The sequence below is a fragment of the Cherax quadricarinatus genome, chromosome 15, assembly GCF_038502225.1.
Source record: "Cherax quadricarinatus isolate ZL_2023a chromosome 15, ASM3850222v1, whole genome shotgun sequence".
Taxonomy (NCBI): Eukaryota; Metazoa; Arthropoda; class Malacostraca; order Decapoda; family Parastacidae; genus Cherax; species Cherax quadricarinatus.
In genome coordinates this window covers 20,610,597-20,638,417 of record NC_091306.1, presented here as the reverse complement: position 1 = coordinate 20,638,417, position 27,821 = coordinate 20,610,597, and the positions used below count along the sequence as shown (strand labels likewise).

General features: G+C 41.1%; 1 protein-coding gene across 1 annotated transcript in view; it reads right to left on the bottom strand.

The window, feature by feature from the left end:
* Window positions 1-25,536, bottom strand: part of LOC128692043 (uncharacterized) — a 78,986-nt gene extending 53,450 nt beyond the window's left edge. Inside the window, exons 1-4 of the mRNA XM_070085203.1 lie at window positions 25,439-25,536; window positions 23,085-23,205; window positions 12,626-14,206; window positions 12,237-12,288 (exon numbers count right to left, since the gene is read on the bottom strand). Coding sequence (XP_069941304.1) covers window positions 12,237-12,288; window positions 12,626-14,206; window positions 23,085-23,205; window positions 25,439-25,531 — 1,847 coding nt within the window. The 5' untranslated portion in view covers window positions 25,532-25,536. The remainder of the gene's footprint in view (window positions 1-12,236; window positions 12,289-12,625; window positions 14,207-23,084; window positions 23,206-25,438) is intronic.
* Window positions 25,537-27,821: the final 2,285 nt, after the last annotated feature.

Sequence of the window (27,821 nt, the reverse complement as noted above, 5' to 3'; positions counted from 1 at the left end):
AGGCACATCATCAGTATCAGAAGGAACATTACTCGGGCCGCAGGCACATCATCAGTATCAGAAGGTACATCACCCACGCCGCAGGTACATCATCAGTATCAGAAGGTACATCACCTACGCCGCAAGTACATCATCAGTATCAGAAGATACATCACCCGGGCCGCAGGCACATCATCAGTATCAGAAGGTACATTACCCAGGCCGCAGGCACATCATCAGTATCAGAAAGTACATCACTCGGGCCGCAAGTACATCATCAGTATCAGAAGGTACATCACCCGGGCCGCAGGCACATCATCAGTATCAGAAGGAACATTACTCGGGCCGCAGGCACATCATCAGTATCAGAAAGTACATCACTCGGGCCGCAGGCACATCATCAGTATCAGAAGGTACATTACCCAGGCCGCAGGCACATCATCAGTATCAGAAAGTACATCACTCGGGCCGCAAGTACATCATCAGTATCAGAAGGTACATCACCCGGGCCGCAGGCACATCATCAGTATCAGAAGGAACATTACTCGGACCGCAGGCACATCATCAGTATCAGAAGGTACATCACTCGGGCCGAAGGCACATCAACAGTATCAGAAGGTACATCACCCGGGCCGCAGGCACATCATCAGTATCAGAAGGTACATTACCCGGGCCGCAGGCACATCATCAGTATCAGAAGGCACATCACTCGGGCCGCAGGCACATCATTAGTATCAGAAGGTGCATCACTCGGGCCGAAGGCATATCATCAGTATCAGAAAGTACATCACCCGGGCCGCAGGCAGATCACCAGTTTCAGAAGGAACATCACCCACGCCGCAGGCACACCATCAGTATCAAAAGGAACATCACCCGGGTCGCAGACACATCATCAATATTAGAAGGTATATCACTCGGGCCGCAGGCACATCATCAGTATTAGGAGGTACATTACCCGGGCTGCAGGCACATCATCAGTATCAGAAGGAACATCATCCGGGTCGCAGACACATTATCAATATAAGAGGGTACATCTCCCGGGCCGCAGGCACATCATCAGTATCAGAAGGTACATTACCCGGGCCGCAGGCACATCACCAGTTTCAGAAGGTACATCACCCGGCCCGCAGGCGCATCATCAGTATCAGAAGGTACATTACCCGGGCCGCAGGCACATCACCAGTTTAAGAAGGTACTTCACCCGGGCCGCAGGCACATCATCAGTATCAGAAGGTACATTGCCCGGGCCGCAGGCACATCATCAGTATCAGAAGGTACATTGCCCGGGCCGCAGGCACATCATCAGTATCAGAAGGTACATCACCCACGCCGCTGGCACATCATCAGTATCAGAAGATACATTACCCGGGCCGCAGGCACATCATCACTATCAGAAAGCACATTACCCGGGCCGCAGGCACATCATCAGTATCAGAAGGTGCATCACCCACGCCGCAGGCACATCATCAGTATCAGAAGGTTACATCACCCACGCCGCAGGCACATCATCAATATCAGAAGGTACATTACCCGGGCCGCAGGCACATCATCACTATCAGAAAGCACATTACCCGGGCCGCAGGCGCATCATCAGTACCAGAAGGTACATTACCCGGGCCGCAGGCACATCACCAGTTTCAGAAGGTACATCACCCGGGCCGCAGGCACATCATCAGTATCAGAAGGTACATTATCCGGGCCACAGGCACATCATCAGTATCAGAAGGTACATCACCGGGCCGCATGCACATCATCAGTATCAGAACGTACATTGCCCGGGCCGCAGGCACATCATCAGTATCAGAAGGTATATCACCCACGCCGCAGGCACATCATCAGTATCAGAAGGTATATCACCCACGCCGCAGGCACATCATCAGTATCAGAAAGCACATTACCCGGGCCGCAGGCACATCATCATTATCAGAAGGTACATCACCCAGGCCGCAGGAACATCATCAGTATCAGAAGGTACATCACCCGGGCCACAGGCACAGCATCAGTATCAGAAGGTACATCACCCGGGCCACAGGCACATCATCAGTATCAGAAGGTACATCACTTACGCCGCAGGCACATCATCAGTATCAGAAGGTACATCACCCACGCCGCAGACACATCATCAGTATCAGAAGGTACATCACCCGGGCCGCAGGCACATCATCAGTATCGGAATGTCATCACCCACGCCACAGGCACATCATCAGTATCAGAAGGTACATCACCCGGGCCGCAGACACATCATCAGTATCAGAAGATACATCACCCGGGCCGCAGGCACATCATCTGTATCAGAAGGGACATCACCCGGGCAGCAGGCGCATCATCAGTATCAGAATGTACATTACCCGGGCCACTGGCACATCATCAGTATCAGAAGGTACATCACCGGGCCGCAGGCACATCATCAGTATCAGAAGGTACATTGCCCGGGCCGCAGGCACATCATCAGTATCAGGAGGTACATCACCCACGCCGCAGGCACATCATCAGTATCAGAAGGTACATCATCCACGCCGCAGGCACATCATCAATATCAGAAGGTACATCACCCGGGCCGCAGGCACATCATCAGTATTGGAATGTCATCACCCACGCCACAGGCACATCATCAGTATCAGAAGGTACATCACCCGGGCCGCAGACACATCATCAGTATCGGAATGTCATCACCCACGCCACAGGCACATCATCGCTATCAGAAGGTACAATACCCGGGCCACAGGCACATCATCAGCATCAGAAGGTACATCACCGGGCCGCAGGCACATCATCAGTATCAGAAGGTACATCACCCACGTTGCAGGCACATCATCAGTATCAGAAGGTACATCACCCACGCCGCATTCACATCATCAGTATCAGAAGGTACATCACCCCGGCCGCAGGCACATCATCAGTATCACAAGGGACATCACCCGGGCCGCCGGCACATCATCAGTATCAGAAGGTACATCACCCACGCCGCAGGCGCATCATCAGTATCAGAAGGTACATCAACCGGGCCGCAGGCACATCATCAGTATCAGAAGGTACATCACCCTGGCGGCAGGAACATCATCAGTATCAGAAGGTACATCACCTGGGCCGCAGGCACATCATCAGTATCAGAAGGTACATCACCCTGGCCGCAGGAACATCATCAGCATCAGAAGGTACATCACCGGGCCGCAGGCACATCATCAGTATCAGAAGGTACATCACCCACGTTGCAGGCACATCATCAGTATCAGAAGGTACATCACCCACGCCGCATTCACATCATCAGTATCAGAAGGTACATCACCCCGGCCGCAGGCACATCATCAGTATCACAAGGGACATCACCCGGGCCGCCGGCACATCATCAGTATCAGAAGGTACATCACCCACGCCGCAGGCGCATCATCAGTATCAGAAGGTACATCAACCGGGCCGCAGGAACATCATCAGTATCAGAAGGTACATCACCCTGGCGGCAGGAACATCATCAGTATCAGAAGGTACATCACCTGGGCCGCAGGCACATCATCAGTATCAGAAGGTACATCACCCTGGCCGCAGGAACATCATCAGCATCATAAGGTACATCACCCTGGCCGCAGGAACATCATCAGTATCAGAAGGTACATCACCCACGCCACAGGCACATCATCAGTATCAGAAGGTACATCACCCGGGCCGCAGGAACATCCTCACTGTATTACTCTATGTTATAAAGTCTTTAAGCTTGCTTATTACATATACCTAGTCGTAAACAAGCTGAGTTTACTTTTTCCACTGTGTTAGGGATAAAATATCAGTGACAGTGGTAAACAGGTTACTTGCCTTAACGACTCTCGTTTTGTCGATAGTCTCTAAAATCACTTCCAAATACACAATCTACATTTGTTATTAGCGTCGACATAGTGGTTCATATGAACACCAGAACAAACACATATTAGAAAAAAAAGATATATTATAAAACGTTTTGGTCCTGGGATCTTGATCACTTTAAACACATAAAGGTCGAAAATAACAGTATATATATGCTAGAAGTGAAGCGTGAAGTGATATGGAGTGACTGACGAAAAAGCAAGTGAGGTCTTTCTTGAGATGGTCTCAGGTAGACTGTGAGGTGTCGTGAAGTGCTGTGTTGCGAGGCTGATTTGCCTCAGTCTGCTTGAGTATCATATATGACAGTGTTTTTTTTTAAATACTGTCACTTTCGGTATTATGTTCTATGGTGTGGGCATCACAGGCACTCACTCACTCACCTTAGTCGTCGAAGGTACCTAGAAATCTCGCTACTCGTCGTCACAGACACAGTGCAACATGGCACTGGAAACTACAAAGTTTTGGAAATACGTCATATATGATACTCTACCTGACTAAACTCAACTCAGGACTACCTCATGGGCTGCCTGACACCATCTCATAAAATACAGCTCATTGGCTTTATCGTCATGTCATTACATGTCACTCGCACCTCACTTCCAGGCTATATACTGTTGTATTAATGTAGGTAGAATTACCGACAATATGTTGGGTAAAAGGACACAAGTGCAACTAATGTGATATTTTATTATGGCAACGTTTCGCTCCCCAGGAGCTTTATCAAGCTGTTACAAACAATACATGGACACAGAGGGTATATATAGGCTTAGAATGAGGTATTGTACTAGTGGTATTACACCTAACCAGTATTACACCACTAGATAACACCTCACTCTAAGCTTATATATACCCTCCGTGTCCATGTATTATTTGTAACGGCTTGCCAAAGCTCCTGGAGAACGAAACGTTGCCACAATAAAATGCCACATTAGTTATTTTCGATCTTTGCCTGGTCACCACATTGAGAAGACCCGGGCCAGGATGTTTGGCGAACCTACCTTTACCTGTCTGACCTTTGTACGTTAGAAGTGATCAAGGTACCAGAACGGGAACCTTTTCTACTGTTTACACACGTGTCTTTCTAAACCATAAAATGAACTTTGAAACCCACCCAATCATTTTAACCATCTTACATTTCTCCCTGCTGTGTCCAATCACAACAATGATACGTGACATTAAGGATGATGTATAAACCATAGCAACGCAGATTGTCACATAACATTAACACATTTAGAAAGTCAGTGTGACTTTGTAAATGGTCCAAGTCGGACCGAAACGTTGTCGTAGGCGCCTCTGTCCTATATGAGGGTTATCTGTGTATTGTCCCAGTCACGGTATTGTGTATTTTGTTATTTTCGTAATATATAGACCTATGTGGACCAGCTATAGACCTTCGACCCTCTACAATACTCTGCTGAAAATATATGTATTCAAAATATAAAAAGTTGTAGATAACAACAATAAAACAACACAGGAGGTAACATCACCTGGAAAATACGGCAACACATACAGGCAGAACACAGAGCACCAGAGAACATGCAATAGCACCAAGGAACACGTAATAACATTAAAGAATGCGCAATAGACTAAAGAACACGCAGCAGCACCGAAGAACACGCAGCAGCACCGAAGAACACACAGAAGCACCAATGGACACTCAGTAGCACAAGTAAACACACTTGCACCAGAGAACATACATTATCTCCAGAAACACAGTGACGTCAGACAACACAAACAATATCAGAGAACACAATACCATCAGAAACACACGTTAGCACCACAGAACACGCAATAACACCAGAACATATGTAACAAACCACAGAACACGCAAAAACACCAGAACACATGTAACACACCACAGAACACGCAGTAACACCAGAAAACATGTAACACACCACAGAACACGCAATAACACCAGAACACATGTAACACACCACAGAACACGCAATAACACCAGAACACATGTAACACACCACAGAACACGCAATAACACCAGAACACATGTAACACACCACAGAACACGCAATAACAACAGAAAGCATGTAACACACTACAGAACACGCAATAACACCAGAACACATGTAACACACCACAGAACACGCAATAACACCAGAAAACATGTAACACACCACAGAACACGCAATAACACCAGAACACATGTAACACACCACAGAACACGCAATAACACCAGAACACATGTAGCACACCACAGAACACGCAATAACACCAGAACACATGTAACACACCACAGAACACGCAATAGCACCAGAACACATGTAACACACCACAGAACACGCAATAACACCAGAACACATGTAACACACCACAGAACACGCAATAACACCAGAACACATGAAACACACCACAGAACACGCAATAGCACCAGAACACATGTAACACACCACAGAACACGCAATAACACGAAAACACATGTAACACACCACAGAACACGCAATAGCACCAGAACACATGTAACACACCACAGAACACGCAATAACACCAGAACACATGTAACACACCACAGAACACACAATAACACCAGAACACATGTAACACACCACAGAACACGCAATAGCACCAGAACACATGTAACACACCACAGAACACGCAATAACACCAGAACACATGTAACACACCACAGAACACGCAATAACACCAGAACACATGTAACACACCACAGAACACGCAATAACACCAGAACACATGTAACACACCACAGAACACGCAATAACACCAGAACACATGTAACACACCACAGAACACGCAATAGCACCAGAACACATGTAACACACCACAGAACACGCAATAACACCAGAACACATGTAACACACCACAGAACACGCAATAACACCAGAATACATGTAACACACCACAGAACACGCAATAACACCAGAACACATGTAACACACCACAGAACACGCAATAACACCAGAACACATGTAACACACCACAGAACACGCAATAACACCAGAACACATGTAACACACCACAGAACACGCAATAGCACCAGAACACATGTAACACACCACAGAACACGCAATAACACCAGAACACATGTAACACACCACAGAACACCCAATAACACCAGAACACATGTAACACACCACAGAACACGCAATAGCACCAGAACACATGTAACACACCACAGAACACGCAATAACACCAGAACACATGTAACACACCACAGAACACGCAATAACACCAGAACACATGTAACACACCACAGAACACGCAATAACACCAGAACACATGTAACACACCACAGAACACGCAATAACACCAAAACACATGTAACACAACACAGAACACGCAGTAACACCAGAAAACATGTAACACACCACAGAACACGCAATAACACCAGAACACATGTAACACACCACAGAACACGCAATAACACCAGAACACATATAACACACCACAGAACACGCAATAGCACCAGAACACATGTAACACACCACAGAACACGCAATAACACCAAAACACATGTAACACAACACAGAACACGCAATAACACCAGAACACATGTAACACACCACAGAACACGCAATAACACCAGAACACATGTAACACACCACAGAACACGCAATAGCACCAGAACACATGTAACACACCACAGAACACGCAATAACACCAGAACACATGTAACACACCACAGAACACGCAATAACACCAGAACACATGTAACACACCACAGAACACGCAATAACACCAGAACACATGTAACACACCACAGAACACGCAATAACACCAAAACACATGTAACACACCACAGAACACGCAGTAACACCAGAAAACATGTAACACACCACAGAACACGCAATAACACCAGAACACATGTAACACACCACAGAACACGCAATAACACCAGAACACATGTAACACACCACAGAACACGCAATAACACCAGAACACATGTAACACACCACAGAACACGCAATAACACCAGAACACATGTAGCACACCACAGAACACGCAATAACACCAGAACACATGTAACACACCACAGAACACGCAATAACACCAGAACACATGTAACACACCACAGAACACGCAATAACACCAGAACACATGTAACACACCACAGAACACGCAATAACACCAGAACACATGTAACACACCACAGAACACGCAATAACACCAGAACACATGTAACACACCACAGAACACGCAATAACACCAGAACACATGTAACACACCACAGAACACGCAATAACACCAGAACACATGTAACACACCACAGAACACGCAATAACACCAGAACACATGTAACACACCACAGAACACGCAATAACACCAGAACACATGTAACACACCACAGAACACGCAATAACACCAGAACACATGTAACACACCACAGAACACGCAATAACACCAGAACACATGTAACACACCACAGAACACGCAATAACACCAGAACACATGTAACACACCACAGAACACGCAATAACACCAGAACACATGTAACACACCACAGAACACGCAATAACACCAGAACACATGTAACACACCACAGAACACGCAATAACACCAGAACACATGTAACACACCACAGAACACGCAATAACACCAGAACACATGTAACACACCACAGAACACGCAATAGCACCAGAACACATGTAACACACCACAGAACACGCAATAACACCAGAACACATGTAACACACCACAGAACACGCAATAACACCAGAACACATGTAACACACCACAGAACACGCAATAACACCAGAACACATGTAACACACCACAGAACACGCAGTAACACCAGAACACATGTAACACACCAGAGAACACGCAATAACACCAGAACACATGTAACACACCACAGAACACGCAATAGCACCAGAACACATGTAACACACCACAGAACACGCAATAACACCAGAACACATGTAACACACCACAGAACACGCAATAACACCAGAACACATGTAACACACCACAGAACACGCAATAACACCAGAACACATGTAACACACCACAGAACACGCAATAATAGCATACAGTAAAACAAAAAATATCCATAGGATATAATTGCACATAACGTCAAGTAAATGTCTATCATATGACATAAACAACATGACACGCACACACACACACACACACACACACACACACACACACACACACACACACACACACACACACACACACACACACACACACACACACACCACCACCACCACCACCACCACCACCACCACCACCACCACCACCACCACCACCAAGCACTGTGTGGTTGTTACTCCATTCTGTTTATCCATCCAGTTTCCTCCCTCCCCTCAGCCCATCCATTCTTTCATCCGTCCATTCTCCATGTATCTACTCCGTTTACCCCTGTCTATATATCCATCCGTCCACCCTGTCATCCATCTATTTCTCCATCCGCCCAACTTCCATCCCTCCAACCTCCAGCGGAACGACTGATAGATATCAGGCACCGAATATCACCACAAGGCTGTTGATGTCGAGGGGAGAGCTTTGGTAAAGGATGGGAGATCTCGATCGTAAACTCTCCTTTCTCGTTTAACGTGACTTTATATGAGCTTCGTTACACGTAACGTGACCTTACCTGAACTTCATGATGAGCAACGTGACAGTAATTGTACCTCATTACACTTAACGTAACTTTAGTGGAACCTTGTTACACTTCACGTGACCTTAATTGAACCACATGACATTTAACGTGATCTAAGTTCGATTTCTTCACGTGACCTAGGCACAACCTCATCACAGTGACCTAGGTTCAACCTCGTCACAGTTAGCGTCCTAAATTCAGCCTTATCATAGTTCGCATAATCTAAGCCCAGTTTCACGAAAATTAGCATGATCTAAGTCTAACCTCATCATAATCAACTTAGGCCCATCCTCATCAAAGTTATCTCGACATAAAGCCAAACTCAATAGTTCACTTCAAACCCAATCATCACTAAGATAGTAAGTGATGAACTTCCAGCCGGTGTCTGGAGAAACCAATAAATTATGCAGACAAGAGAAATTACCGAACGTAAACAAAACAAAAATTAAAGTCATTTGCTTTGTGGTAATACAAGGGCGTGTTGTTCTTTGTTCACTAATATGAAAAGTTCTGACGAAGATAATGTGCACCGTCTCACTGGTGACACCTCACTACGCCCAGTGACAGTGTCGTTCGTGGCACTGTACAGTACTGCTGGAGCCTCGCTCTGTGGAGCTCTCTGACCCACACGGGTATAGCTCTTGTTTTAATATACTATTACTACTACTAGTATTACACTTACTACTAATACTATTATTTCTGCTACTACTATTACTATGACTAGTAATACTATTACTATTTCTACCAATACTATCACTATGTCTGTTACTACTACTACTACTACTACTACTACTACTACTACTACTACTACTACTACTACTACTACTAATAATAATAATAATAATAATAATAATAATAATAATAATAATAATAATAATAATAATGATAATAATAATAATAATGATAATAATAATAATAATAATAATAATAATAATAATAATAATAATAATAATAATAATAATAATAATAATAATAATAATAATAATAATAATACACAACTTGTCTTTGCAATTAAGTGTTCATTGCGTAACACATTTCAGATCGTCTATTTACGTTGCTTCTTCAAAGAGTGTTTCCTGTTACCGGTGACGGAGTCTTCATTTAAGGAAACAGAGTCACCCTTCCCTTGCAAGACCACACCTTATTTCCTCCCACTTGGTGTATAATACGGTCCAGGTCGCACTGAAAAGTCGCTCAGTTTTTCTTTCCAATTTCTGGGTTAGTCATGGGTTGGTTCAGTCACGGTACTGTGGCTTTTATTCTTCAGTGTAATCTAGCAAAATGTGATAGAGAAAGAGAGAGAGAGAGAGAGAGAGAGAGAGAGAGAGAGAGAGAGAGAGAGAGAGAGAGAGAGAGAGAGAGAGAGAGAGAGAGAGAGAGAGAGAGAGAGAGAGAGAGAGAGAGAGAGAGAGAGAGAGAGACAGACAGACAGACAGACAGACAGACAGACAGACAGACATGGCAAGCCTTGCACATTGCAACCGTCCTCGACATGGATACAACACTAGGTTGGTTAATTAATGAATTTTGAAGCCTGTCGACTACATGAACGTCATTAAGGCAGCATACAACCTCTTCACCACTAGTTAAGAACACTTTAGTACCTAAAATAGAAATTAAAGTAATTTCTCAGTGGATATACACTGAGAGATACACACTTCTCAGTGTATGCAGCCTCTCCGATACGCTAGAAAAAAAATTAATTTTACAGGTATGAACTGCCGGCCCACTAGACGCCGGAAACGCACTCTACCCCGGCAACCAGGGCATTAATGGCAACTGGTATGCCAGATAAAGTCTAGCCAGGGCAGGGAGAATAGAATATTTTTTGAGATGTACCGAATGGAATATGCATACTGCATAAAGAACAACTGCAAATGGCTTTTCTTTGCCAGCTTTTATCAACGTGAAGTGCATTCAGATTGCTTCAACAGTTTACTGGTTATCCGACTCACGAAATCGTAATAACACGATTGCAAACAAACCAGGGCACGGGTGGGGTTAGAACCCATGGCGAGTGATTCGTAAAACTCCAGGCCATGAGTTCTAATCCCACCCGTACCGTGGTTTGTTTTACTGTTAATCCGGCATCGCTCGGACATCTTCCAAGTGATGTTCGCTTCTCTCGTGCCGGATAACAGATCTTTCAGCATGTTTCTAACCAGAGAAACCTGTGTAAAATGGGCCACCGGAAAACCTTGAAGAGAAGGAAGCACGTGAAACAACATGATTCGCTTGACTGGGGATTAGCAAATCAATTAGCAAAGGGTCTGACTTCTCTTTAGGTTAAGAACACGAGTAAATACTGATCATGTGCACTATCGTTGCACATTGCTACAATGCTAGTTCGGATGCTAATTAACACGTGTTCGTGTCCCTACGTTCTTGTAATAGGAACTAAAACTCTTCTCACTCCTCGTCCGGTGGGTAGGTAGTTCCCTCTTATAAAGTAGGGATATATGACTTAATCGTACCTGACATCTGAGTTGGCGTTGGAACAACGTTGGGATAACACAAGAAAACCAAGCAGTATGGCCGTGTTGCCTGTTTCCATTGTGGTCTTCAGGTCCTCCCCAGGATGTCAATCACAACAGTTCTTAGGTTCTAATCTGGTATGCCTTTCCTAATAGTCGATTGGTCCTATGATTTCATCTAATATAATTCATCTTCGTGCTATCAATATTAAGTCCATATCCTCTAATATTTATAGACCAGGGTATCCGCACAATGTTGCTGTGTATGAAATCGTTAAAGAAAAGTAATATTCATTTTTTTATCCATTCTGAAACATAATCTAGACCTGGCGGACAGACCTTCGTGTACTGACCTGTAATGTTGTGACTGCACCAAGGAAGTCGACTTCCCTGAGTACACGGAGTCTGGAGGAAGAGAAATAGTCATATAGTTCCCGCTGAGAAACAAGTGAATAATGTAAACAGAGTTATGTCAGCTGGAACTTAGGTGAGGTAGGTGACACTGTCATAACTGTACCCTTGCACCACGATGGTACGTAATTAAAATGATGATAAACGCCTACATTATTTATGTACCATGAGGATACAGGTATGGAAATGCTACCTGGGTAATTCACAATCAAGCCAAAGTGACTATACATTTTTTCTACCTTCACTAACGTGTAAAATCCTATATTTTAGTAAAATATTGCTTTGTCACTATATACCGAAGCTTTAGGAGAGAAAGATGATAGAATCTTACCCATTTTTATATCATTGAATTCTACGGGAAGAGGCTCACCAGCTTTGTCCAAGTACAACCTCTCTTTCAACATTCTTACTTGACCATCTTGAACGTTGGGAAATTCCAGGACAGGTCTCCATATCATGTCTATTTCTTGCTGTGTGAGTCTGTTCCACTCCATCGTATCCTTCAGGTTGAGATACTTAAGCCGCGTGTCCTTCCACAAGAGCATCACGATCAGTTCGATGCTAACAATTCTCCTGACATCGTTAATATCCGTGAACCGGAGAACTTGGACTAAGGAGGAAAGCTGGAGAGGTTTGCCTGTATGCAGTGAGTCTGGGGGTCTCTCAAAGCGATAACTCTCCGGTTTCATTACAAGATGACAATCATTCTCGTCAGAGAAATCACTGCAGTCGTCGCGAGAGTTACAGCGTTGTTCTTTGGTAACGCAGTCTCCATTGCCACAGGTAAACTCTGTGCTGTGACAAGGCGAGAGGTTGAGCTCTAATTTAGAGTGCTGGGGAAGATCACAGACAGGATTCTTGACAATCCAAGTTTTTCGGCCAATAGGAAAGTCGCTGACCGAATTCATAGATAAAGTGGCTAATGTCGCATTAATTTTTGTGTCGAACAGAACCCAAGAGCCTGGTTCAGTCATGTAAATCATTAAACCATAGAACCCATGGAAATACGGAATCCTGTTGATGTATCCTAGGATTTCGAAAGAAGTCTCGGCCTCCGTCCTGAAGCACATCCCTCTGAGAATAAGCGGCGGGTTCTGTCTCTTAGTACATGATATACAGGAAAGGATGCCAAGTCCACAGTCCTCGTCGCTCCACAGGCCAGAGAATACTGACATATATACACAGTTCTGTATTCTCTGTCCATCTGGCTGACCATTTTCCCAGGCTAAGTCAGTTAAAATTGTATTGTCAGAGTTCCTCCTCCAGACACCTTCTTGCTCTTCGTCTGTCACCCCAATCCACATGTTGTAAGTGTTGGTACAGGAGTCCAGAAACTGCAGAGAGCTGTTGTACAATTCCCTACTTTTAGCCGCTGTAGTGGGCGAATATAAACCATAGCCGAGTCTGTAGCACGCTTTTCTTCCTTCATAAATATTTAACATCATTGGGATGATAAAGAAATCACTCTCCGGTTCACATAGTTTATCAAGTGGCATAAATTCCAGAGTCGTTCCCACTTCTTCCATAATGTCAACATCTGACGAGAAGACATTCCCCTCGCCATATATTCTACAGGTGGCGATGTCCAGGATATCTTGGTCGCTGATTTTCCTGTTCCAGATGTTGACCTGAGTTATGTGTCCGCGGAAGATCTGCGTCTTGTCGAAGCCGCCGCCAACAGAGTCTTGCTCCATGCCGAGACACAGCGTGCTGTTAAGAGGCAGCAGGATGTTCGGTTCGACGAGTGGTGCTCCGGCTCGCTTCTTACCGTTGATGAAAGAACTGTAGTTACCCTGAGAGAAGATGTGACAGTGGTGCTCCCAGCGATGAAGGACGAGGTCTGTGTATAGGTTGTCCATGCCAGGCTGACCAACGTCGTGAACATATACGTCCAGCTTAGAACCTATACGCACTGAAGAACAATGAGCTCCATTAGACCAACTGTTATTTAACACATATTTTAAATATTGTTAGCTATTGTTGTTTGATAATATATATATATATATATATATATATATATATATATATATATATATATATATATATATATATATATATATATATATATATATATATATATATGTATATATATATATATATATATATATATATATATATATATATATATATATATATATATATATATATATATATTTATATATATATATATATATATATATATATATATATATATATATATATATATATATATATATATATATATATATATATATATATATGCAATAAGATCACAGTAAACAGGTGATTTCAGAATATGCAAAACAACCACTGTGAAAGAATAGAGAAGTTCCAAGCGATTTCGTAACTACTCACATTATCAAGGAACATAATGTGAGTAGTCACGAAAGCGCTTGGAACTTCTCTATTCTTTCACAGTGGTTGTTTTGCATATATATATATATATATATATATATATATATATATATATATATATATATATATATATATATATATATATATATATATATATATATATATACATATACATATATATATATTATTCTAAAAAGAATAAGAAGAAGAAAATTGTCAAAGTGGGAAGTCTGAATGTGCGTGGATGTTGTGCAGATGATAAGAAAGAGATGATTGTGGATGTTATGAATGAGAAGAAGCTGGATGTCCTGGCTTTAAGTGAAACAAAGCTGAAGGGGGTGGGAGAGTTTCAGTGGAGAGGAATAAATGGGATTAGGTCAGGGGTTTCAAATAGAGTTAGAGCTAAAGAAGGAGTAGCAATAATGTTGAAGGATAAGCTATGGCAGGAAAAGAGGGACTATAAATGTATTAATTCAAGGATTATGTGGAGTAAAATAAAAATTGGATGTGAAAAGTGGGTTATAATAAGCGTGTATGCACCTGGAGAAGAGAGAAGTGTAGAGGAGAGAGAGAGATTTTGGGAAATGTTGAGTGAATGCGTGGGGAGTTTTGAATCAAGTGTGAGAGTAATGGTGGTTGGGGATTTCAATGCTAAAGTGGGTAAAAATGTTATGGAAGGAGTAGTAGGTAAATTTGGGGTGCCAGGGGTAAATGTAAATGGGGAGCCTTTAATTGAGCTATGTGTAGAAAGAAATTTGGTAATAAGTAATACATATTTTATGAAAAAGTGGATAAATAAATATACAAGGTATGATGTAGCACGTAATAAAAGTAGTTTATTAGATTATGTATTGGTGGATAAAAGGTTGATGGGTAGGCTCCAGGATGTACATGTTTATAGAGGGGCAACTGATATATCGGATCATTATTTAGTTGTAGCTACAGTTAGAGTAAGAGGTAGATGGGAAAAGAGGAAGGTGGCAACAACAAGTAAGAGGGAGGTGAAAGTGTATAAACTAAGGGAGGAGGAAGTTCGGGTGAGATATAAGCGACTATTGGTAGAAAGGTGGGCTAGTGCAAAGATGAGTAGTGGGGGGGGTTGAAGAGGGTTGGAATAGTTTTAAAAATGCAGTATTAGAATGTGGGGCAGAAGTTTGTGGTTATAGGAGGGTGGGGGCAGGAGGAAAGAGGAGTGATTGGTGGAATGATGAAGTAAAGGGTGTGATAAAAGAGAAAAAGGTAGCTTATGAGAGGTTTTTACAAAGCAGAGGTGTTATAAGAAGAGCAGAGTATATGGAGAGTAAAAGAAAGGTAAAGAGAGTGGTGAGAGAGTGCAAAAGGAGAGCAGATGATAGAGTGGGAGAGGCACTGTCAAGAAATTTTAATGAAAATAAGAAAAATTTTTGGAGTGAGTTAAACAAGTTAAGAAAGCCTAGGGAAAATATGGATTTGTCAGTTAAAAACAGAGTAGGGGAGTTAGTAGATGGGGAGATGGAGGTATTGGGTAGATGGCGAGAATATTTTGAGGAACTTTTAAATGTTAAGGAAGAAACAGAGGCAGTAATTTCATGCACTGGTCAGGGAGGTATACCATCTTTTAGGAGTGAAGAAGAGCAGAATGTAAGTGTGGGGGAGGTACGTGAGGCATTACGTAAAATGAAAGGGGGTAAAGCAGCTGGAACTGATGGGATCATGACAGAAATGTTAAAAGCAGGGGGGAATATAGTGTTGGAGTGGTTGGTACTTTTGTTTAATAAATGTATGAAAGAGGGGAAGGTACCTAGGGATTGGCAGAGAGCATGTATAGTCCCTTTATATAAAGGGAAAGGGGAGAAAAGAGACTGTAAAAATTATAGAGGAATAAGCTTACTGAGTATACCAGGAAAAGTGTACGGTAGGGTTATAATTGAAAGAATTAGAGGTAAGACAGAATGTAGGATTGCGGATGAGCAAGGAGGTTTTAGAGTGGGTAGGGGATGTGTAGATCAGGTGTTTACATTGAAGCATATATGTGAACAGTATTTAGATAAAGATAGGGAAGTTTTTATTGAATTTATGGATTTAGAAAAGGCATATGATAGAGTGGATAGAGGAGCAATGTGGCAGATGTTGCAAGTATATGGAATAGGTGGTAAGTTATTAAATGCTGTAAAGAGTTTTTATGAGGATAGTGAGGCTCAGGTTAGGGTGTGTAGAAGAGAGGGAGACTACTTCCCGGTAAAAGTAGGTCTTAGACAGGGATGTGTAATGTCACCATGGTTGTTTAATATATTTATAGATGGGGTTGTAAAGGAAGTAAATGCTAGGGTGTTTGGGAGAGGGGTGGGATTAAATTATGGGGAATCAAATTCAAAATGGGAATTGACACAGTTACTTTTTGCTGATGTTACTGTGCTTATGGGAGATTCTAAAGAAAAATTGCAAAGGTTAGTGGATGAGTTTGGGAATGTGTGTAAAGGTAGAAAGTTGAAAGTGAACATAGAAAAGAGTAAGGTGATGAGGGTGTCAAATGATTTAGATAAAGAAAAATTGGATATCAAATTGGAGAGGAGGAGTATGGAAGAAGTGAATGTTTTCAGATACTTGGGAGTTGACGTGTCGGCGGATGGATTTATGAAGGATGAGGTTAATCATAGAATTGATGAGGGAAAAAAGGTGAGTGGTGCGTTGAGGTATATGTGGAGTCAAAAAACGTTATCTATGGAGGCAAAGAAGGGAATGTATGAAAGTATAGTAGTACCAACACTCTTATATGGGTGTGAAGCTTGGGTGGTAAATGCAGCAGCGAGGAGACGGTTGGAGGCAGTGGAGATGTCCTGTTTAAGGGCAATGTGTGGTGTAAATATTATGCAGAAAATTCGGAGTGTGGAAATTAGGAGAAGGTGTGGAGTTAATAAAAGTATTAGTCAGAGGGCAGAAGAGGGGTTGTTGAGGTGGTTTGGTCATTTAGAGAGAATGGATCAAAGTAGAATGACATGGAAAGCATATAAATCTATAGGGGAAGGAAGGCGGGGTAGGGGTCGTCCTCGAAAGGGTTGGAGAGAGGGGGTAAAGGAGGTTTTGTGGGTAAGGGGCTTGGACTTCCAGCAAGCGTGCGTGAGCGTGTTAGATAGGAGTGATTGGAGACGAATGGTACTTGGGACCTGACGATCTGTTGGAGTGTGAGCAGGGTAATATTTAGTGAAGGGATTCAGGGAAACCGGTTATTTTCATATAGTCGGACTTGAGTCCTGGAAATGGGAGGTACAATGCCTGCACTTTAAAGGAGGGGTTTGGGATATTGGCAGCTTGGAGGGATATGTTGTGTATCTTTATATGTGTATGCTTCTAGACTGTTGTATTCTGAGCACCTCTGCAAAAACAGTGATAATGTGCGAGTGTGGTGAAAGTGTTGAATGATGATGAAAGTATTTTCTTTCTGGGGATTTTCTTTCTTTTTTGGGTCACCCTGCCTCGGTGGGAGACGGCCGACTTGTTGAAAAAATATATATATATATATATATATATATATATATATATATATATATATATATATATATATATATATATATATATATATATATATATATATATATATATATATATATATATATATATATATATATATACATATATATATATATATATATATATATATATATATATATATATATATATGTATATGTATATATATATATATATATATATATATATATATATATATATATATATATATATATATATATATATATATATATATATACATATATATATATATATATATATATATATATATATATATATATATATATATGTCGTGCCGAATATGTAAAACTGGTCAATTAGCAAAGAACTCATTTAAAATTAAGTCCTTTCTGAAATTTTCTCTTATACGTTTAAAGATATATTTTTTCATTAATGTTAATATAAAAAAAATTAATTTTGCACCAAAAGAATCTTTGAAAACTTACCTAACCTTATTATAACAATCGCAATTTATTTTAGCCTAATCATACTAAATATATTTTAGATTTGTTTACAATAATTTAATACTAAACAAATTCAGTTAAATATATTTTTTTCGTTAGGTTCAGAATGATTTTGGCGAAATTATTGCATACACAAATTTTCACTTGTCCTATATGGCAAGATGAGCGTTGCTATTTAAGCCAAGATGGCAAGTTCTGCCTTTAAGAAGAGACTGGACAAATATATGAGTGGGAGGGGCTGGGTTTGATTGGTGTCATGGGGTACGGGAGTTATTTCTTGGGTGGCTTTAGGTAGAGATCGTTTTGATAAGGACCTGCCTCGTATGGGCCAATAGGCCTTCTGCAGTGTTCCTACATTCTTATGTTCTTATGTTATGTTCTTATAATTAACAGAATTTGGGAAGAATTTAATAATACACTGGACAAATAATAATTTTTAAATTTTCTTGGGTAGAATAGTTTGTGGGTGAGTTGTGCAAAGGACCTATCCAAGTTGGGTCGGCGCGCGTCAGGTGTTTAACCGTTGTGGGATCTGATAGTGAGGTGCTGGCCAGACCCCTTATATAGCTTCCTTGGATGCTTTACTTTCATAGTTCCTTGATAATGTGAGTAGTCACGAAAGCGCTTGGAATTTCTCTATTCTTTCAGAGTGGTTGTTTTGCATATATATATATATATATATATATATATATATATATATATATATATATAGAGAGAGAGAGAGAGAGAGAGAGAGAGAGAGAGAGAGAGAGAGAGAGAGAGAGAGAGAGAGAGAGAGAGAGAGAGAGAGAGAGAGAGAGAGAGAGAGAGAGAGAGAGAGAGAGTAAGGGAGTTAGGAGATGGGGAGATGGAGGTATTGAATAGATGGCGGGAATATTTTGAGGAACTTTTAAATTTCGACGAAAAAAGAGAGGTGATAATTTCATGCACTGGCCAGGGAGGTATAACATCTTTCAGGAGTGAAGAAGAGCAGGATGTGAGTGTGGGGAGGTGTGTGAGGCATTACGTAGAATGAAAGGGGGTAAAGCAGCTGGAACTGACGGGATTATGACAGAAATGTTAAAAGCAGTTGGGGATATAGTGTTGGAGTGGTTGGTATTTTTGTTTAATAAATGTATGAAAGAGGGGAAGGTACCTAGGGATTGGCGGAGAGCATGTATAGTCCCTTTATATAAAGGGAAAGGGGACAAAAGAGATTGTAAAAATTATAGAGGAATAAGTTTACTGAGTATACCAGGAAAAGTATACGGTAGAGTTATAATTGAAAGAATTAGAGGTAAGACAGAATGTAGGATTGCGGATGAGCAAGGAGGTTTCAGAGTGGGTAGGGGATGTGTAGATCAAGTGTTTACATTGAAGCATATATGTGAACAGTATTTAGATAAAAGTAGGGAAGTTTTTATTGCATTTATGGATTTAGAAAAGGCATATAATAGAGCGGATAGGGGAGCAATGTGGCAGATGTTGCAAGTATATGGAATAGCAGTGGGGTAGGTGGTGGTGGTATTAACACGAGTCTTCTTAGTTGGTAATATTGTGTATTTTTGGGTGATTTCTGCAGTTGATTTATATCATTGTGGATCTCCACACATGTCAGTGTTATGTGGGTCTTTACTAGGCCATCACAGTGTTGTTAGGAACCTCAGGTGAAAGAAAAAGAGAGAAGCAGGGATCTTGTTTCTATCGCTGCTGCCCCAGTTATTGCTGATACACCACCATTTTACGTTTGTCCTTCATTTTATGTTGCACTCTCAGTGAGTGTTGGTTCTTCTGTTATGTGAATTTTTTCTAATAGTCACACCAACACTACATTTTATAAACAGTATTATATTCTTAAATTTTTGCACACTAATATCAGGAAAATAAAAAAAAATTGTTTCAGTAAGTGTTCTTGCATAAGAGGGTTGTTTAGATTCCCTGAATGTTTTTTTTTATATGATCTTATTACATTAACTTTGGGGACATTTTCTTTTAACGTTTTTGGGGTCCATCTCATAATGTTATGCCTTTGAAGCCAGTTGTGGCATGCAAAGAGTACGTAACCTTTATTCAGCACATGTACACACCCTCATTAAAAGGTTACCTCCCCAACCAGCAAACCAGATACTAAGGGTCAGATAATGGAGCCCTATCTTCAGATCATCTAGGTTCAGCCAATGAGAAGGTGGATCTGGCAGTTGTGATAATAACGTGGCTACAACTCTAAAGATCATACTTGACCACCTACAGGTTAATGTACCAGTGTCAGAAATAAAAGAATCACTGTTACTAGTGAACCATGGTAGAAAAGTGTCATGCTCAGATTTCACACATAAGACAGGAAAAAAGATTTAATAAGTTCATCTATTAACCCTTTCAGGGTCCAAGGTCAAAATCTGAAGTGGTGCTCCAGTGTCCAAGAAATTTTGAAAAAATTTTTTTCTTACAGAATTAAAGATAATATTTTTGTGAAGGTAATAAAACAAAAAAAAAATTTTTTGATCAGTACTTACCGAGATACAGCGGCGGGAAGTTGACCCAAAATGACCGGATGGCGGCAGCATCAATGACTTCCACAAAATCCCATTTTTTTTATTTTATGTTTTTTATACTTTTTTCTTTTCTAAATTTTTTTTCTAATAACATTTGTGGCCTGTGAGACCAGTATAATGTATATTGTATAAGTGTACACTCATTGTATTCTACACAATAACTGCACTAATTTGTTTATCATTATATTGCTTACAAAACTTGTTTACAAGTTTATTGTAAACAAAATGATGAAAATATTAGTGCGGTTATTGTGTTGAATACAATGGTACCATATAGTACCATATGGTACAATGGTTCCTGATCAGCCGGGCTGTGGCTCGTACGTTCGTTTGCGTGCAGCCAGCAGCAACAGCCTGGTTGATCAGGCTCTGATCCACCAGGAGGCCTGGTCACAGACCGGGCCGCGGGGGCGTTGACCCCCGGAACTCTCTCCAGGTAAACTCCAGGTAGGTGGTAAGTTACTAAATGCTGTAAAGAGTTTTTATGAGGATAGTGAGGCTCAGGTTAGGGTGTGTAGAAGAGAGGGAGAATACTTCCCAGTAAAAGTAGGTCTTAGACAGGGATGTGTAATGTCACCATGGTTGTTTAATATATTTATAGATGCGGTTGTAAAAGAAGTAAATGCTGGGGTGTTCAGGAGAGGGGTGGGATTAAATTATGGGGAATCAAATACAATATGGGAATTGACTCAGTTACTATTTGCTGATGATACTGTGCTTATGGGAGATTCTAAAGAAAAATTGCAAAGGTTAGTGGACGAGTTTGGGAAATGTGTAAAGGTAGAAATTCGACAGTGAACATAGAGTAAGGTGATGAGGGTATCAAATGATTTAGATAAAGAAAAATTGAATATCAAATTGGAGAGGAGGAGTATGGAAGAAGTGAATGCTTTCAGATATTTCGGAGTTGACGTGTCAGCGGATGGATTTATGAAGGATGAGGTTAATAATAGAATTGATGAAGGAAAAAAGGTGAGTGGTGCGTTGAGGTATACGTGGAGGCAAACAAATGTTATCTATGGAGGCAAAGAAGGGAATTTGTGAAAGTATAGTGGTGCCAACACTCTTATATGGGTGTGAAGCTTGGGTTGTAAATGTTGCAACGAGGAGACGGTTGGAGGCAGTGGAGATGTCCTGTCTAAGGGCAATGTGTGGTGTAAATATTATGCAGAAAATTCGGAGTGTGGAAATTAGGAAAAGGTGTGGAGTTTACAAGAGTATTAGTCAGAGGGCTGAAGAGGGGTTGTTGAGGTGGTTTGGTCATTTAGAGAGAATGGATCAAAGTAGAATGACATGGAGAGCGTATAAACCTGTAGGGGAAGGAAGGCGGGGTAGGGGTCATCCTCGAAAAGGTTGGAGGGAGGGAGTAAAGGAGATTTTGTGGGCAAGGGGCTTGGACTTCCAGCAAGCGTGCGTGAGCGTGTTAGATATGAGTGAATGAAGACGAATGGCTTTTGGGACCTGACGAGCTGTTGGAGTGTGAGCAGGTTAATATTTAGTGAAGGGATTCAGGGAAACCGGTTATTTTTATAAAGCCGGACTTGAGTCCTGGAAATGGGAAGTACAATGCCTGTACTTTAAAGGAGGGGTTTGGGATATTGACAGTTTGGAGTTATATGTTGTGTATCATTATACGTATATCCTTCTAAACTGTTGTATTCTGAGCACCTCTGGAAAAACAGTGATAATGTGTGAGTGAGGTGAAAGTGTTGAATGATGAAAGTATTTTTTTGGGGGGGATTTTCTTTCTTTTTTGGGTCACCCTGCCTCGGTGGGAGACGGCCTACTTGTTAAATAATATATATATATATATATATATATATATATATATATATATATATATATATATATATATATATATATATATATATATATATATATATATATATATATATATATATATATATACCGAACACAGCAAATCAATATTCGCCAACAGTAGCAATGTTTTACTTACTAACAACCAGAGCATCCACGTTTTCTTTGGAGACTGCGAAGGATATGTAAGTTTCAATCTGTTCTAGACTGGACGCCCTGGCTCGGTAGCACACACTCAGCTCTCTCGTGTCTGCGAAGCCCTGTGTGGCCAAGACAAACAATTGGTTGGTTAATTGAACTTAAAGCTTGTCCACACACGAAGGCCATTAAAGTTCCATGTTACCTGTTTACCACCAGTAAAGAATTTACTTTAATCCCAGTAGGCCCATATGTGGGTCTATTGATATTAAAGTAAACTTGAAGGGCTGTATATCTCTACTGAGGTTTACAGGTTTTCACATGTGCTTGCACTGTTGCGCTCAGTGTGCACACTCGTTAAGAAACGTACACTCATGAATAGGGTTATGTTGTGTATCTTTATTCGTATATGCTTCTAAACTGTTGTGTTCTGAGCACCTGTGCAAAAACAGTGATTATGTGTGAGTGAGGTGAAAGTGTTGAATGGTGATGAAAGTATTTTCTTTTTGGGGATTCTCTTTCTTTTTGGGTCACCCTGCCTCGGTGGGAGACGGCCGACTTGTTAATATATATATATATATATATATATATATATATATATATATATATATATATATATATATATATATATATATATATATATATATATGTCGTGCCGAATATGTAAAACTGGTCAATTAGCAAGAACTCATTTAAAATTAAGTCCTTTCTAAAATTTTCTTTTATACGTTTAAAGATATATTTTTTTCATTAATGTTAAGGTAAAAAATTATAATTTTGCACCAAAAGAATCTTAGAAAACTTACCTAACCTTATTATAACAAGAACAATTTATTTTAGCCTAACCAAACTAAATATATTTTAGATTTGTTTACAGTAATTTAATACTAAGCAAACACAGTGAAATATATTTTTTTCGTTAGGTTCAGAATGATTTTGGCGAAATTATTGCATACACAAATTTTCGCTTGTCCTATATTACAAGATGAGCGTTGCTATTTAAGCCAAGATGGCAAGTTCTGCCTATTCGGCACGACATATATATATATATATATATATATATATCTATATATATATATATGTCGTGCCGAATATGTAAAACTGGTCAATTAGCAAGAACTCATTTAAAATTAAGTCCTTTCCAAAATTTTCTCTTATACGTTTAAAGATAATTTTTTTCCATTAACGTTAATGTGAAAATTTTTAATTTTACACCAAAAGAATCTTAGAAAACTTATCTAACCTTATTATAACACGCATAATTTATTTTACCCTAATCCTGCTAAATATAATTTAGATACGTTTACAGTAATTTAATACTAAACAAACACAATGAAATATATTTTTTTCGTTAGGTTTAGAATGATTTTTGCGAAATTACTGCATACACAAATTTTTGCTTGTCCTATATGGCAAGATGAGCGTTGCTATTTAAGCCAAGATCGCGAGTTCTGCTTATTCGGCACGACATATATATATATATATATATATATATATATATATATATATATATATATATATATATATATATATATATATATATATATATATATATATATATATATATATATATATATATATACATATATGTATATATAGGCGATATGCTAGTGTTTAGGCACACTCTCACTGAAGGTTGACCTGACACATATCTACAGACAGAACAGAGATTGTTTTTGTGTGCTCGTCTAGTTATGCTTACAAGGGTTGCTTCATGACTCTTGTTCGCAACCCTTAACAATTATCCACTGATTCCTTGCCTTGAGATTGTGCATATACATGACGGTCGCTCGCCATGACTCTACTCCTTGATGCCGGCGAGGTGCTCTTGATCTAATGAACTGGATCTTTCCTGCTTTTTCTTGGATAGAACCTGATTGCCTTCTATTTCCCAGGCGCTTCATGACTCTTGTGAGTTTAATACTTTCTCCTAATTAAAATAATTCGTATGATATCTCGTACCTATTGTGTCCTCTTTACAAGTTGTGGAGGCTCGATCCCTCGTCCATTAATATCGAGATGGACAAGCTGGCTATTAGGATTTCCTCTCAGCATATCTTATGTACAAAGGATCCAGGTTTTTGGCAAGAGAGCTTGTTTCATTTCCCCCGTCAACATACCTCTCTTCCACTACCCTTCAGTAACTACCCTCAACTACCTGCCCTCCATTTACCACCATCCACTTCCCTCAGCAGCTCACTCCACCTGCACCCACATGCGCCTGACTTGCCATCACTGGCGTTCTAGCCAGCTCACATCTGTACACTCTCAAATGGTCCACACACCTGTACACTCGCTAATGGTCCACACACCTGTACACTCTCTAATGGTCCAGGCCTCACCAGAAACACTCACCTTTTTCGAGAGGTTAAACCGGATGAAAATGTCGTTTCTTGATGGTTTCCACATGTCTGCCTGCAGTCCAAACACCTTCACATCTTGACCCATTCTGGATAGCCCTGTGCTCTCCGCTGTCGACGAGGTCATTCACAGGTCACAAAGGGTGTTATTATTATTATTATTATTATTATTATTATTATTATTATTATTATTATTATTATTATTATTGTTATTATTTATTATTAGATATTATATATAGATTCAGAGGATTAAGTGAAACATGGCATGTTTTTCCCCTCGACTATACAATTATACCGTCTCGGTGCTTAGTACAATGATTATTAGGGGGATTTAGGGAACAGGTTGATTAGGATACGTTAGGTTGGATTAGGTTGGGAAACAACCTAACCTAACTTAATCTAATATACAAAACACACAATTTGTTCATCATAAAACAATCAGCATCGCAAAAATCACCTCTTATTGCAGTTATTAAACAATGAATTATTACCAAACTCGGTGGCTACCCTAAAATAAATACTATTATTATTATTGTTATTATTATTATTATTATTATTATTATTATTATTATTATTATTATTATTATTATTATCATTATTATTATTATTATTATTATTATTATTATTATTATTATTATTATTATTATTATTATTATTATTATTATTATTATTATTATTGTTTATTTATTCAGGAAGCAAAACACGATGAGACGAGAAACCTGGTCATCAAGACCACACTGATGGGTCAGCTATAACACAGACCTGGTCAACAAGACCACACTGGTGAGTCAGCTATAACACAGACCTGGTCATCAAGACCACACTGGTGGGTCGGCTATAACACAGACCTGGTCATCAAGACCACACTGGTGGGTCGGCTATAACACAGACCTGGTCATCAAGACCACACTGGTGGGTCGGCTATAACACAGACCTGGTCATCAAGACCACACTGGTGGGTCGGCTATAACACAGACCTGGTCATCAAGACCACACTGGTGAGTCAGCTATAACACAGACCTGGTCATCAAGACCACACTGGTGGGTCGGCTATAACACAGACCTGGTCATCAAGACCACACTGGTGAGTCGGCTATAACACAGACCTGGTCATCAAGACCACACTGGTGGGTCGGCTATAACACAGACCTGGTCATCAAGACCACACTGGTGGGTCGGCTATAACACAGACCTGGTCATCAAGACCACACTGGTGGGTCGGCTATAACACAGACCTGGTCATCAAGACCACACTGGTGAGTCAGCTATAACACAGACCTGGTCATCAAGACCACACTGGTGGGTCGGCTATAACACAGACCTGGTCATCAAGACCACACTGGTGAGTCGGCTATAACACAGACCTGGTCATCAAGACCACACTGGTGAGTCGGCTATAACACAGACCTGGTCATCAAGACCACACTGGTGGGTCGGCTATAACACAGACCTGGTCATCAAGACCACACTGGTGAGTCGGCTATAACACAGACCTGGTCATCAAGACCACACTGGTGAGTCGGCTATAACACAGACCTGGTCATCAAGACCACACTGGTGGGTCGGCTATAACACAGACCTGGTCATCAAGACCACACTGGTGAGTCGGCTATAACACAGACCTGGTCATCAAGACCACACTGGTGAGTCGGCTATAACACAGACCTGGTCATCAAGACCACACTGGTGGGTCGGCTATAACACAGACCTGGTCATCAAGACCACACTGGTGAGTCGGCTATAACACAGACCTGGTCATCAAGACCACACTGGTGAGTCGGCTATAACACAGACCTGGTCATCAAGACCACACTGGTGGGTCGGCTATAACACAGACCTGGTCATCAAGACCACACTGGTGGGTCGGCTATAACACAGACCTGGTCATCAAGACCACACTGGTGGGTCGGCTATAACACAGACCTGGTCATCAAGACCACACTGGTGAGTCAGCTATAACACAGACCTGGTCATCAAGACCACACTGGTGGGTCGGCTATAACACAGACCTGGTCATCAAGACCACACTGGTGGGTCGGCTATAACACAGACCTGGTCATCAAGACCACACTGGTGGGTCGGCTATAACACAGACCTGGTAATCAAGACCACACTGGTGGGTCGGCTATAACACAGACCTGGTCATCAAGACCACACTGGTGGGTCGGCTATAACACAGACCTGGTCATCAAGACCACACTGGTGGGTCGGCTATAACACAGACCTGGTCATCAAGACCACACTGGTGGGTCGGCTATAACACAGACCTGGTCATCAAGACCACACTGGTGGGTCGGCTATAACACAGACCTGGTCATCAAGACCACACTGGTGGGTCGGCTATAACACAGACCTGGTCATCAAGACCACACTGGTGG